Here is a 14,901-nt window from a genome sequence, read left to right on the forward strand (position 1 = left end):
AAGTGAAAATAACAAAACCAGTCATTATGACTTGTGAACAAATATAATTCACGTCTTTCTTTACTAAAAAACACAGAGTGTTCATTTCTCCGGGAGACAGTGAACGTCCCTCGCATCTCACTCATCAAGACTCTTACCCGAAGACCCAGTCGGGAAATGAACGAATCATTTCTGCTTCCTTGACTGAGCCTATGGAACAGTCCCGATGCGCAGTGAACCTGAGTGACTGAGAGACAGAGAGCTGTTCTGTGAGTGAGTGAGCAGAGCCGTGTGTGACGGGCGGAGCGCTGTGACTCTGTGTGAGGATTTTCATTCAGTCCGAGCACAGATAATGACTCCGATTACTCGTATTATAATCGTACTCGGCAAAAGTGCTTTATCCGTACCGGATACTCGTTTCAGCCGAGTATCCGGCTCATCTCTAGTAACAACCTTCGATGACCGTGGTGATGTGTTTGTCAAATGTCAACGTCGTGTAAAAGATGACACCAAGATTTTAACTATTAACTATTCTCAGAATCAGAATTATTTTTATTTGCCAAGTATATTTGCACATACAGGAAATTGCCTTGGTGTGGTTGGTGCACTGTACATAAAACCTTGAATGTGGAGACAGGGATCAAACAAGACCATATGGGTTTAGTTAAAATTGTATTCATTCATTCTTTCACAATTCTCACTCTCCCCTCTTTTTAATCACCAGACTTTTGGATGTTAACAGTTATCCAATCATATCGTCAAACTTTGAATCTGTTCTCTCTGTCATTTCAGTGTTTTGCCATGACCCAATAACCTCCGGTCTCCATGTCCAGAGCCCTGGTCTTTAGGTCCTCAGCAGTTTCTCTGTTCTATCAGCCAGCACCAGTGAATTTGTCCAATCTTCACATGTAGTCTCCTCATTGAACTGTCTTCCAATAAACGGCTCATTAAGGGAAATGGGCCCATGTATAAATATATAAATATATAAAATATATAAAAATAATATATAACTAATATAATGAAACAAAGCTGATTCTGCTGCAAAAATATGCATCTTTCAAAATAAAGTGAAATGAGAACTATGGTTATATATATGTGTGTGTCTGTTTATGTATGTGTATGTGGCTACAAACAAATGTGACGTGGAGCCTCTGTCCTGTGTTTGTTATATTTATACAATTGGATTTCTTTCTTCACCACTACAATTAGCGGAATATTCTACAGGGAAATATAATTGATAAAATCTGTAATCTGTAATAGTATTTGATATGAAATCAAAAGTAAACTCTTACTGCACTGCAGAGGGATGAGAACTGACATCTTTTCTTCTTTTTTAAAGCTACACAAGTTCGGAGTTCCCCTAGAAGTGTAGATAATGCCCTACTCCACATTTTAAAAAGCACCCATTAGTATACTTTCAGTTCGCATGTATTTTTGAATTTCCGTGCTCGTTGTTCTGCAGGCGTGTGCATGTCTGCATTGAAATAGGGCACACTGGGTAAATGGGGTCAAGAATGAGGATCGCTTCAGCAACGCTACAGACAGAAAGGGGGGCATAGTGTCTGCAACCCAGGAGCTACAGCTTTAATTATGAAACAGTGTTATGGATCTGTGTAAGGCATAGGCCCTGTCTCAGGTTGTGACGATCCAGAAACCCAAAAGGCGGGTAATCATCTTGTATCAGTATGTTATTTTCTCTTCAATCACCTTCTACGTAAGACGAGGAGCGTTTTATTGATTATGCACCTGTTACCGGCACCAGACCTAGGGGAAATCTGGACCAGCAGCAAGGGTTACACAGGCTAGGGAGCGCTGCGTAACCAATAAATGGATCTAGTCTCTGTGGATTCAAGAAGGGAGGAGACTAGGTTTAGCGTCTTACTCAGACCGAACTCATTTTAATATACAAAAATAATGCAAAAATGAAATGACAAATACATAAATAATTAAATATCTGAGTTAAACTAATTTCGAAAATTTAGTTAAATTGAAGTTAAAAATCAAGTTAAATTAACTCAAATATCCGAGTTAAATTTAACTCAAATATTCGAGTTAAATTAACTAAAATATTGAGTTAAATTAAATTCAAATATTTGAGTTAAATTAATTTAGAATATTGAGTTAATTTAACTCAATTATTCGAGTTGAATTAATTTGGAAAATTGAATTAACTCAAATATTCGAGTTAAATTGATTTGAAAAGTTGAATTGAATTAACTCAAATATTCGAGATTTTGCGACACCATTGAAAATTCTTCCAGAATACGTACATTTTCACCACTTTCTAATTTTCTGCAAATTTTGATACGAATTTGAACATGTTAAAGCCCTCAAAAAGCCAATTAATTTGCCTGAATAATAATAATAGTCCTTACAATTTCAATAGGGCCTCACTGTCTGTCAGTGCTCGGGCCCTAAATATTAAGAATATTACTTTCAAGAATGAATGTGGAGAGGAGCAGGGCAACTTGGAAGAAACGAGATTCAGTGAAGTGTCCAGATTGATCCTTTGAAATTATTTATTATTTATTCAAATATGGATCTTTCTGTTGTGGTAGAAAGACAAATTTCTTTTCTGCATGAATGTGTTTACACAATAATAATGTTTTGTTATATAAACAGTGTTAATTTTAGTGTCAAATAAGTAAGTAAAATAAACCTGATCAAACTGACACGATTGTTTAGAGTGTGTGAGACGCTCCATGTTTAAATTCCAGCAGGTCTCTCTCCTCTGTGATTCACCATAAACAGTTAAATGCTGTTGCCACGGTTGCCATAGTAACACTACTAGAAATGTGTACCGTGACAGGGAAGAGTTTCGAGCCGCGTTTGTCTTCAGTCTTTGATTTGCTCTGATTCACTGCTGCAGCTGAAACGTTTCGACAGGAGATGTCTGTATTTTTTGAAATACACACACACACACACACACAAAAACAATCACACACACAGACCAAAACAATCACACACTCAGTCATGTTCCTGTTGTTCTCACTGAAGCCACAAGACGGGTAAACAAAACTCTGACTGTCAAATGCAGGCCAATAAATTACTGCTGTTTAACATCTGTGAATTGATCAAACTGCAGATTCTTCCCTTCACCAACAATTGTAAAGGACACTATTGTTTGACTCAGCATCACCACATTGCCACCGAACATTTTTATCCATTTGGTGTCTTTTTAAAAAAAAATTTTCACTGATTTCCTAGAGAATAATTTACCTGAGAAGCAACAGTTTTATATATCTTCAATAGTTTTAGAACTAAATGTCTACATGACAGAATGGTGCGGAATTGAACTGTTTAATCATTGCAGAGGTCTGAGCTCTGCTGTGTGTCACTCTACTTTTCTAAATCATTACATCATACAAACCGAGAGATGCAAGTAATGAGGATTTTTTTTGACTAAAAACATGATTTTCCTTATCTCCGCTTGTGCTTCTGCTGTGATAAAAGCCTTTTTCGGCCGAAATGTGACTGTTGAGGGAAATAAAAAGTAGGACATGTGAAGGTTCAGTGACATTTATTCAGGAAGCAAAAGAAAAGTTCAGCACGGAACAGATTTTCAGTCACATTCATGTTCCCACATTCAAATTAAATATAACTTAACAGTCCACCCAGCGGCCTGTTCAGACACAACATGTCTATAGAATTATACAAAAACATTACTAAACATTCATCATTATGAAAAAGGAAAATGTCCCTGTTTTTGCCTTCTACATTTTATATCTGCGTTCTTATATTATTCTTCCACACAGCCACTGGTTGCACATTCCTCCACTCCCAAGAAACTTCAAAACACACGTTCTAGCTGCATGTCTTATAAAGAGGATTTACGTTGGGAAGTCCCTGAATTCCTCATGGACCTCTCGTAGCAGGTGGGGTCAGACTGAGGTTCCTGCTGGAACTAGGCGGCCTCCGTCTCCTCTTCCTCGGCCGACTGGTAGTGTCGGTACTCCGGCTTCAGCTCCCAGGTGCTTTTGTGGGCTCCCTTGCTGTTGTACGTCCCAATTTCTCTCATGATCTCTTTCAGGTACGTCTGAGAGGAGAGAATTTATTTACAAAAATGTCAAAAACACTGTTTTATATCGATTTAAATTTCCCTGTGACTCTGCGTGTGTTCACACACCCAACTAATTTACATTTACATCTCCACAGACCCTTTGTTTGTACTTTGGTTTATAAAGAACATGAATGTGGAAGACATTCTGTCATAACAAGAGGAGCAGACTACTCACTCGTGCCATTTGTGAGGGACTATACTCTTCAACGACCACCAGGTGTCTCTGTTGAGCTTACGGAAACCAGCCGGCTCTGCCTAATGATTTAGAGCGCTCAGCTTTTCAAGACTTTTCATAATGGACATTTCTGTTACTTTAGTTTGGTTAATTTGAGTGTTAGCCAAGTGCTTCAGGAGAGAAGTAGTGGAGTGTGTTGCAGCATTTGACTCCTACTCAGCCGGTGGTTACGCAATCAGATGCAATCAGGGAGGAAGAGGAGGACCTCGAGGTCTCATCAGCACCTACACATCCCTGTTCTCCGCAAGCTGTAACCAATCCACAGCACCGTATTGATTTATCCCTGTGTGTGTTTGTGTGTGTCTGTGTGTGTGCGTGTTGGCCCAAAATTCAGCCACAACAGAAAGTGTGAGCAGGCATGAACATCGTGCCGTGGGCGTTTTGTTCAAATTTAACAAAGCAAGGTGGATAGTGGGCAGGTGTATTGTTTTTATTTTTTGTTCCGTTGTGTTGTGTGTGTTTTGTGAATGTGTGTGTGTGCTGCTCACTCACCACAGGTTGTCTGGTGATGTCCACCAGGTCCTTAATGTTGTAGTACTGGTGCCTCTCGAAGGCGGAGAAGAGCATGTCCAACACGACCTGTCGCTCTGCTCTCACCATCTTCCCCTCCGACTTCTTCTTCTTCTCATACTCCAACTGAGAATACACAGGTTTGTGGGTTCAGTCCATATTTATGTCTGAGGATGTGACTACATGTGAAGTTTTGACTCAAACGCTCACTCCTTCCCTGCAAATAAGTATTTTTAGTTTATATAAATTGGCTTTTATATTAGATTTTTTGATGAAGTGGACTTAATTGTTGGGACTGTAAAAAGTTGAGTAAGAGGTTAACATTGAGATATCCTGACTTTTAGTTTAGGAAACCGGATCCTACGCTTCCTATGAGGCCTTGTTGAGGCTCAAGTCCTTCAAACTCCACCTCCACTTTGTTACACAAGCTTTTCTTTCTGCTGAAAAAAAGTGGTTCCCAAGGCCGGCCACAGAAAAGGCATCACTATGACGTTTTCAGGGTTGTTTTTTCTTCCTTTCTGAACCACAGCAATCTTTATTAAGACTGCAAGTAAGGGCTGTTTTCATTATTGATTAATCTGCTCTTTATTTTGTCAACTAATTTATTCATTGTTGTTTTGTGGAGGAGAAAAAGAAGAGATGGAAAAAAACAAAGAAACTGAAACTGATGTGCCCTTTTGGATAAAGTTGAAAAACATGGAGACGTGCAGAAGCTAAAACAGCTTTTATGCCACTGATGGTGCAGAAGGATCACATTTATTAAACAACACTGTGCAGGAGGTTAATCAGACAGTTGTGTGCGTTTGTGTTTCTTATGGTTGAGACTGAAATGGACTTTCCACGTACACAGATTGAAATCTCGACGCTGAGACCGTGGGGCTAAAAAAGGTCTTGAAATTACAATATTACCGTTTATCGCAATTGGGACGATTAATCCTACCACAAATATCTTTATCGTGTCTGGCATTCTGCACTAGTTTCATGATAAGTTACCAACCACCTGCAGATTTTAGAGACGCATCAGTTGTGTACCTGGTGTTTTGGCCTCACAAGGACTGACCTAATTCTCCTAAAACCCTTAAAAACAAGTTTTAACCCTCCAACAGTTCTTTGAAACAGTGAGGACCAGACAAACATCCACACTCTGTCAGGTCCTCACAAAGCTAAATACAAACACACTGCCGTTAATAGTACTCACATTGAAATCGTGGTTGGCCACAGGCTTGAAGACAGTGGTGATGGCTTTCTCGAGCTTCTGTGATAAACGCTGAGGCTTGGTGGACTCTTTGAGCTGCAACCTGACACACACACGCACACAAACACACACAGTTTGCCATCATGTCTGTGATCTACATGATTTATGATTCACACAGACAGATGAGCCTGTTGCCACGGTTGCCTCAGAGCATCTGTCTGCACCCGAGGTTAAACTAACATCTTTCTATTGTCAGAGCAGCTTTCTATTTATTTTCTGTCGACTGTCATTCATCTTGACCGGGCTCATTGAACAAATGATATAGATCAGTGGTCGGAAACAAGAGTAGAGATCATGTTAGTAAAGCAGTTAGTAGTGATGCATTAGAGACCATAGCTTTTTTTCCTCTTGTTCATATGTAGATGAGTCATATTTCATCCTCTATATTGTATGTGAATATTCATATTCATTAATAAAACACACACGTCCCAAGTGAGCACATACATATGATTTGAATTATGTATCTAAAGGATGTTCAGATAAGAATTATGGGAATGAATTATGATGAATCATATACTCACTTCATCTACAATACAAACCTGGAATGAGGTTTCTATTCAAACTTAATGTACACACACACACACACACACACACACACACACACACACACACACACACACACACACACACACACACACACACACACACACACACACACACACACACACACACACACACACACACACACACACACACACACACACACACACACACACACACACACACCGCCTGGGGCAGTGTAGTTTGTCTCCAAATCTTAACCAGGACCTCAGAAATAAAGTTTGGCTTAATTGGGTTTGGGGCCTTGGTCCCCATGAGGTCTATCAACCATATTTAAATATGCCCCTGGTAACAACAATAAAGACTGTTTATCTCAAACCTAACCTTAACCTAAATGCAACCTTAGACATGTCTTTACCTGACCTACAATGTGGGGACTTGTTTTTAAGATTTTAAAACTGGAGAGCAACTGTAAGATCTCTCTTTGTGGAGTCTGAGATGAAACACAACTGGACCAATCGAAGCTCAAAGTGTACTTTACTGTACAGCAGACAAACATCACGTCTCTGGAATCTGAGCTGCTTCGATCTGCACAGACGCTCCGTGGTTTGAGGGCGGATGATGTAACAAGGTCACAGAAGAATCTCTGTGAGGAAAGAACTTTTCACATCGCCTATATTTAAAGATCTTTCCTGTAATGTATAAGTGGGTGAAATGGTCTCACACACTGAAACAAACTGTGTGTGTGCTGGCCTCTGGTTGTATTGTAGGGGTTCATCTGCCACAGTGATGCTGTTGCTATAGCGATAAGGTCCACTAACTCTGGCTAGAATAACAGATTTCAATACAGAAGAGAAAGAGCAGGTTTTAGTTTGAGTGGACTCGAGTGTTCGGTGTACAAACAGTTGCAGTCAACCCATCACAACTCGTCTGCTCCTGCTGGAATTAATTCACAACACTTGAAGAGTGTGTGATCCGGAGGTGAAAGACTCAACTTCAACAGCACAGTTTAAAAGAACAAATTCTGCCCTGTTTTGCATTTGTGTTTTTATTCACCACATTTTGTGAATAATTTATCTGTCTGCTCCTTTACTGTGGTGGAATTTAAACAAATACATGTTATCGTCAGGAGCATCTAAAGAATATCCACTTTAGAATTAATTGTTGTTCAAGGAAACATTCACTCAAGCTGATATTTTAGATTTAACAGATTAAAGAGACAACGATAAAAGTTGACTCACTTCTTCAGCTTCATGTAGTTGTCATTGACGACTGGCCTGCATTCAGCTCTGTGCACCACCATGCCCTCCAGACTGATTCCATCTACAACAAAAGACAGTGAGTCAGCTGTTCAGTCACACACACACACGTTTGTACAGCTTCCTAGTGAGAACGCTCATTGCCCTATAGGCCTAATGCATTCCCTAGCCCCTTACCCTAACCCTAATCATCCAAACTAAATACCTAACCCTAATCCAACCTAATTCTTACCCAAATCAAGTCTTAACCCCCAAACAGTCTATTAAAGGGGGTTCACAAAGTAAGCACGAAAAAAAGGTCCTCACTTTCCCAAAATGTCCCCACTACGTTACAACTACGTTTGTAGACTCAACTAGTCCTCGCAAAGATAGCTGTGCAAGAACACGAACACCCACTACCCTGACACACAGTTTGTGTTGAAAAGACCACATAAATCCAATCGGTCAATCCGTGAGTCTAAGAGAAATTTGTGCCAAATTTGTAAGGATTTTCTCGTGGCGTTCTTAAGATAAGGCGTTCACAGTGGGGAAAAAACAAGCTGTGGGAGGACCTTTAACTTTTGACCACCAAAATCAATTCAGTTCATCTTAAAGTCCCAGTGATGGTTTGTACCAAATTGGAAGAAATTCCCTGAAGGCGTTCTTGAGATGTCATGTCCGCAAAAATGAGACGGAGGGGCCGACAACCCAAAAACATGTCAGTTGTGCAGAGGCATAAAAAAGTCTAGCGGTATCGGTTTTCCTGATACTTGAAATTCACGATGGCTTTAACTCTCAATGTCATTAAAATGTGAAGAGCAAAACACTTAAAATGATCACATTCACAAATATGATGGTATTTGTAATATGATCCTGCTTATTAATTCATAAAAAGCATTAAATCAATAGATCTCAGCCTCAAACTAGATATGAACGAGTCAGGCTTTTTATAACCCAGTCACAATCACAGCTCCACATTTTCAGCTGATTCACTTTGAAAATACTTTTCGTTTGCTGCCTTTATGTTTCAAGCTGTTCTTTCAAAAAGAAGTATTGACCTTCTGTGCTAAACCCTCCGCTGACTCCGCTGGTCCTCTCCAGTCGTTACCGCCGGCCACTTTTCATTTCATTGTTTATTCTTTTTATTTGAAATCGACTGTCCAGGAGTCCAGTTGGTGAGCGTTGGCGTCATATTGGCAACGGCTCTGTCTATTGTGCATTGTTGTACGATTTGGCATCGGAAAAAAAGTTGTAAGAAGCCGCAACATTTCAGACCCAGCAGTGGAAAAAAAGACGAAAGCAGTAAGAGAAAAAGAAAGAGAGGCTCAATGAGAGTTCACACACACCAGACACCATCAAGCCTCAACATTAAAACTGCCTTTATTTCTATTATTTGTATTTTAACATTCTCCCATAGAACAGTAGAGGATCCCCAGGTGTGAATGAACCAATAGTCACAGGCCAATTCCCTCCTCGTCACTACATCGCCTCTCCCTCACGTGCTTTTTTTCCCCATTGTCTCAGTCCGTCCCACTTGAAATGCGGGGGCTCAGATACAAAGAAAAGATTGGAGGATAAAACATCTCTCCCTCCGCAGCGTCACCTGCAGCGACGTCAGACTCTGATGACGGCGACTCAGCAGGAGGCGACCAGTGAGTCGGCCTCCAAACGCTCAGCAGCATCTTTGTTCCCCGGTCTGTTTTTCCATTGATGATGTCACGTATTGCGCAAATAATAACGAGGGGCTCACATAAACATTTAATTGACGTCCTCCCACATGACATTACAAACTGTACAGAAGAAAGGATCCTTTTCTGCATGAACAAACCTCTTTTCAGGCCAATCAAAGCACAGCTACTGTAAATTCATACCGAGTCACAGGAGCAGTTTATTCTGGCAGAAGAGCGATTTTATATTCATCAATTATTTAGGTCCGCATTTATTGAGTTTGAACATGTAAAAATCACTGTTTATTGATAATTGCAGAGAAATTATTTAGTAGCTTACATATGTTTGTTTGAAAATATATTAGAGTAATTGATTGACTACAAACTACAGCATCAGATATAACGTGTTGTTTTGTGTTTCTCTTGTTAATCAGCTCCACAGTGAACACACTGTACTGTGCGTTGACCCAGTTCTGAGAGTGTTGTTTGTTTGGGGGAATAAATCCCAAACACACACTTCACTGTACTTCACTGCTCCAAGGACTTTTCTTTTATTATTGTGCTATTAATTATGTAAATTCATAACCTAGTTTATGGAGAGATGTTGCTGTTTCACTGTTTTTAGACTCACTGGTATTGGTGAAATTTTTTTTGTTTTTGAGTGGCTACGTGAGCACAAGAAAATTTGTAGCAGTATGAAGAGAAAAATTTATTTAAAGGATGGAATTAAATCCAAGTAAAAATGTTGTTGATAAATCCCATGAAAATATAACAACCCTCAGCCCACTGGTTCCCACCATAGATTGTATAAAAAGATGGACAACATCACAGTCCCCCGAAAATTAAGCCAACGCATCTCCATCGCCATCTGGTGGATCGCTGCAGTATAGCTAATAAACTTGCCTTCTCCATGTTCATAGATGGGACAAGTTCACATCAATAACATTTTTCTATGTTTCTTACTTAAACTTCTATTTACAAATATATAGATTAGGTTTTATTAAAGGCTTTTTCCCCTAAAACAGAAAAATGAATCAAACAGGAGGAGTACGTGGTAAATCTGTTGGGGAATATTTTCCTCACAGGAGAAGAAGGTAAACGTAAGAGATCCTGACACAATATAAAATCCCATGATTCTTCTAATGAAGGAACTCGTCACCCAGTGAAACAGTGTTCTGTGTATTGAATAGATTTAGGACACTAAAGCAGCCCTATGTGGCCACGGAGGAAAACAAGCACAGTATCAGGCTGTGGCTCCACAGGTGGTGCGTGTCAGCCAGATCACTTCATTGTTGAAGAAAGATGGAGAATGTTTCCAGCCTTGACGCATTCTGTGATTATCAAAGCTGAACAAAAGCAGAGGCGCCAGCCATGGTCACCATAGTAACCATCGCATGCCACCTGACATAACATGTCACGCAACAACAACGAAAAAAGAAGCCGGCTTTAATCATGAGTGAACGGACGCTTTGCAGTTGGTGTCACGGTTCTCTCTAATGTTCATCTTCCGCTTTCTCCCACAAATGGATGCAATTACATGCCATTATTGGCTGAAGAGTGTCGGAGCACTTGCCAGCAACATGTCTAAAAAACACACCCACACACAAGCAACATGTGCGCACACATGCAGGGGAGTACTGAGCATCCTACAGCCCAACGGCCCTGTTGTGTGGCAGCTGCAAACCAACAGGGTCAAGGCCATAATAAATACCGCTTCCCTCCTTCCATTCAGCTCTTTCCGTTTCCTCACTCCAGGACCCACAGATGTAGGAGAGATGAGATTTTCTAATCATTGACAGAGACAAAGAGAGAGCGAGAGAGAGCAAGAGAGGACCTGCATGGGTTGAAGACTGACCACAGAAAATGTAGCTCAAGGCTTCTGTGTGTGGGAGGAACACTTGAGATAAATAGTAGTCTCCTGCATGTTGGCTTCACTATGCAACTCTTAAGTGTTGGATCGATGCAGTGGCTCACACCTTTAGCAGATTGTCAATATCCTAATTCTTCAACTGAGGCTGCACGAGGTAACTACTCGTCTGTCAGAAGATGGAAAAGTCATTGCATCATCTGTCTTTATCCCACACTTTCCTCTGCTTTTTCAAAAACCACAGATCGTATATAAAGATGGACGACATGACTGCTCCGGAGAAATGATCGCCCACTACAGGCTGGCTGCAGTATAGGCCACCTCCTCCACGTGAGCGGATGGGATATGACCGTTTCTGTCAGTCAAGGTACTTCTTATCACACCGATGCATGTAGAACACTGCTAACACGTGAAACAAGACAATGTAACGTCTTTATACTCTTGAAATTAAGTGTGCAAGGTTCCTATAGTGACTGTGTGCTTTTAATCTCTGTAAAACTACAGTCATTTACTGCTCTCTGCTAAAGTAGAGTCAGGAAAACAAGAATATGTAGTTGGAAATACAACGTATATAGCTAATTCTTTAGGATTAGCGAGAATTGAGAAACGGGCTAGTGAAGATGGCAAAGGGAGAGGGAGAAAGAGAGAGAGAGAGGGTGAGAGAGACAGGTCACTCGCCCACCCCCTCACGCTCATCTCTTACCTCCATCTGCTTCGAGGCCTGTTCCTCAAAGCTCTGACCTTCCTAATGTTAAACACAAGAAAACAGCTTTTGCCGCCCACCAGGCCTCCATCCTCCATTTCTGTCTCTGGATCAGCTCCATCCTCATCTGTGCTTCAGCGTGCACCCGTCACAAACACACACACAGAGCGCTTCATACATGTGAACTGAAGCTAGGTCAATACGTACAAATACATTAAACCTCTTTATCCATGCAACATGGACACTGCTGCTTAATTCTGTAAAACTACCGCAGCCTAACAGTCTTTTTTCCGAAGGTTTACTAAACTTATGACTCACTGCACTTGCTGCTTCTGTTTGCCTCAGGCTACTGATGTGACCCCCACCCCTCCAGTACTCTCTTTGCTCTGAGACCCCACTCCAATAAGACTCTTTGGACGATTTCATCGCTTCTCTAAAACAACGCTCTCCCACCTCTAATCTCCACTGGGATCCGACAGAAACCTGACGACCTCCTGGTTACGCTGCCGTGTTTGAGGAAATTAGTTCTCATGTATAAATGATGTACACACAAAAAAGGCTGTAGAATACAATGCTACGACTACTTGACTGAGGATAATTGGTATAATACAAATACTACAGGACTGCTGACCGTCATTTAAACCTGAAGAATTTTGCGGCAATTTGTATTAATTAAATCAAAATCACAGGGGAAATCCTTTCTGCTCAAGCTCTACTTTAGTTAGATTTGGCTTTTGGTAAGAATCTTATGAATAAAAGAAGTGAACATATTGTCCCATTCAAAGACTGAGCTAGATGAGCTCACTTCTATATATAACGGTTATACAAGAGTGGACAAAGATCTTGTGTGAATGAGTCCAGTCAGTGTCACAGGCTCTGCAGCACACACACGTCATCGGAGGGTGTGCACCAGGCTCTGTGTAAACATCTGTGTTCCCACACATTTTTTATGTGTCCATGTGGACTAAATATGAACTGTAAAACCAAAATGGATAGTGGATTTCAAGAGAGGCTGTGTTTGATGTTTCTTCTCTAAATCTTTAACAAATAGAAAGGCGGCAAAATGTGAAGTATTTCAGGAAAGGAAATGACAGAGTCTATGGGAAAAGAATGTGATGTGTTTGAAGAAATTAAAGTATTCACGTGAAAGTGACTTTTCCTCTTCAGATAAGTTTTCCAACTTTGTGATACACCGGTACACAGATTCGAGCTCAGTCATTACACAAACTCAGGATTATTATTTTGATGAGAAAAATTTTCGCTGCACCACTTAATACTGTGATCAGGTCTTTATGGCAGTTGGGGTAGAGCGTTTCGTCCACTAACCATGAGGTCGGTGATCCGATTCTTGGCTTCCCCAGTCTGCATGCTGAAGTGTCCTTGGACAACACACTAGAATTACCCCCGACAACAGGTGTTACAACAGTGTGTTATATAAAAATCCGAGGATGTAGAAGCTCTGTATGAACGGCATCGTCAACCTGCTCATTTCAGCTGAAAATATCAGTGAAAATCTAAATGCATTTACAGACACAACAACTTGGATTAATTCCTTTTGGTGTGGTTTTCGTTTCTTTTTCATTTTATACTTTTAAGTGAAGCCTGTCGAAAGACTTCTGTGACACGAGCAATGCGAACTCCATCATTACCTTTCTGCCGCCGCTGCTAATGATGGTTTACAGGTACATGTGATGAGTTAATGATACAGCTGCTATAAATAGCCGGCGCATGCCATATAATGACAGCTGCTCCAGGGAACAGGTGAAGCTGTGAGAAGCCAAATCTTCACGGCTATCTTCAATGACGGCTGTAATGGCTGCTGGAGCAAACGGGTGTATTGATACGTCAACACCGAGTGTCTGCATCCATCTGTAGGAATAAATATCACATTTGCGGCCAATTTGAAGAAAATACAAATGTATGCACACACACTAAATTTCTTAGAGAGTAAACAAAAAGTGTGAGATCAATTCTTACGACTTTTCTGCTTCTTTCTCCTGCACACAAACACACACGTACAGTAGTTTAGTGACAGAGCCTTTTCTATGCATGACGACAACAAGGAGACAATAGCAGAGGGGAGGGAAATCGCTGATTGAATCTCCAAATATAATTTCCCATTAGAGCTCATCTCTACCAAGCCCAGAGGCTGCTTCATTAGGGAACTTTAATGATTCCATTCATTAACTCTGAAGCGATTTTCCGACGTCTGTAACTGTACTCGGCCCACTCACTGTTATTTGGAATGATCATCATCCATATGCAACCAACAGGTTTCAAAGAGATGCTAACACGGTGAGAACTGGTGAGCAGTTTGATTAATAACGGCCTGGACTGCTCCAAGTGTGTTTCTCACCCGGACAAAAGCATTGGCTATAGTTGCAATTTTTATAAAAATGGTGCATCATGGGTTTTGGATCGGCAAAGAAAGAAAACACTGAAAAAAGTTGTCCCTCCTGCACGCTTGTTATTTCACAGTGAGTGTAAACCGAAAAAAGAAGATAGATGATGTCATGCTCTGCAAGAGAATTGGACAAGTATGTTTTGTTGACGTCAAAGCCATAGAAAATGTAGGTTTAGTGGTGAGTGAAGGAAATAATCTGTGAAGGAGCCTTGTTGCCACTGTGGAGCCGCTAGAACCAGACAAAGTAAAACTGATCCAGTGTCAGTGCAATGAATCAACCGACTTAACAAACACCACCCTATTCATTATGGCCCTCAAAGGACATTGCAAAATTAAAATGGCTCTTTATTGAAAAATGGTTCTTCACCCCTGGAATGTTTTAATTCATTTAAATTTGTAATATAATATTCATAACAACAGAGCCTCTGAGTATCCTAGCCTAGTTAATTCTAGTAGCCTGCAGAGTGTTATCTTATTGATCA

General features: G+C 40.6%; 1 protein-coding gene across 1 annotated transcript in view; it reads right to left on the reverse strand.

Moving 5' to 3' along the window:
* Nucleotides 1-3,883: 3,883 nt before the first annotated feature.
* The window catches only part of LOC133021812 (general transcription factor IIF subunit 2-like), a 36,909-nt gene continuing 25,891 nt past the window's right edge, over nt 3,884-14,901 (reverse strand). The window contains exons 5-8 of the mRNA XM_061088798.1: nt 7,782-7,863; nt 5,983-6,082; nt 4,767-4,910; nt 3,884-4,015 (exon numbers count right to left, since the gene is read on the reverse strand). Coding sequence (XP_060944781.1) covers nt 3,884-4,015; nt 4,767-4,910; nt 5,983-6,082; nt 7,782-7,863 — 458 coding nt within the window. The remainder of the gene's footprint in view (nt 4,016-4,766; nt 4,911-5,982; nt 6,083-7,781; nt 7,864-14,901) is intronic.

The sequence above is a fragment of the Limanda limanda genome, chromosome 16 (assembly GCF_963576545.1).
Source record: "Limanda limanda chromosome 16, fLimLim1.1, whole genome shotgun sequence".
Lineage (NCBI taxonomy): Eukaryota > Metazoa > Chordata > Actinopteri > Pleuronectiformes > Pleuronectidae > Limanda > Limanda limanda.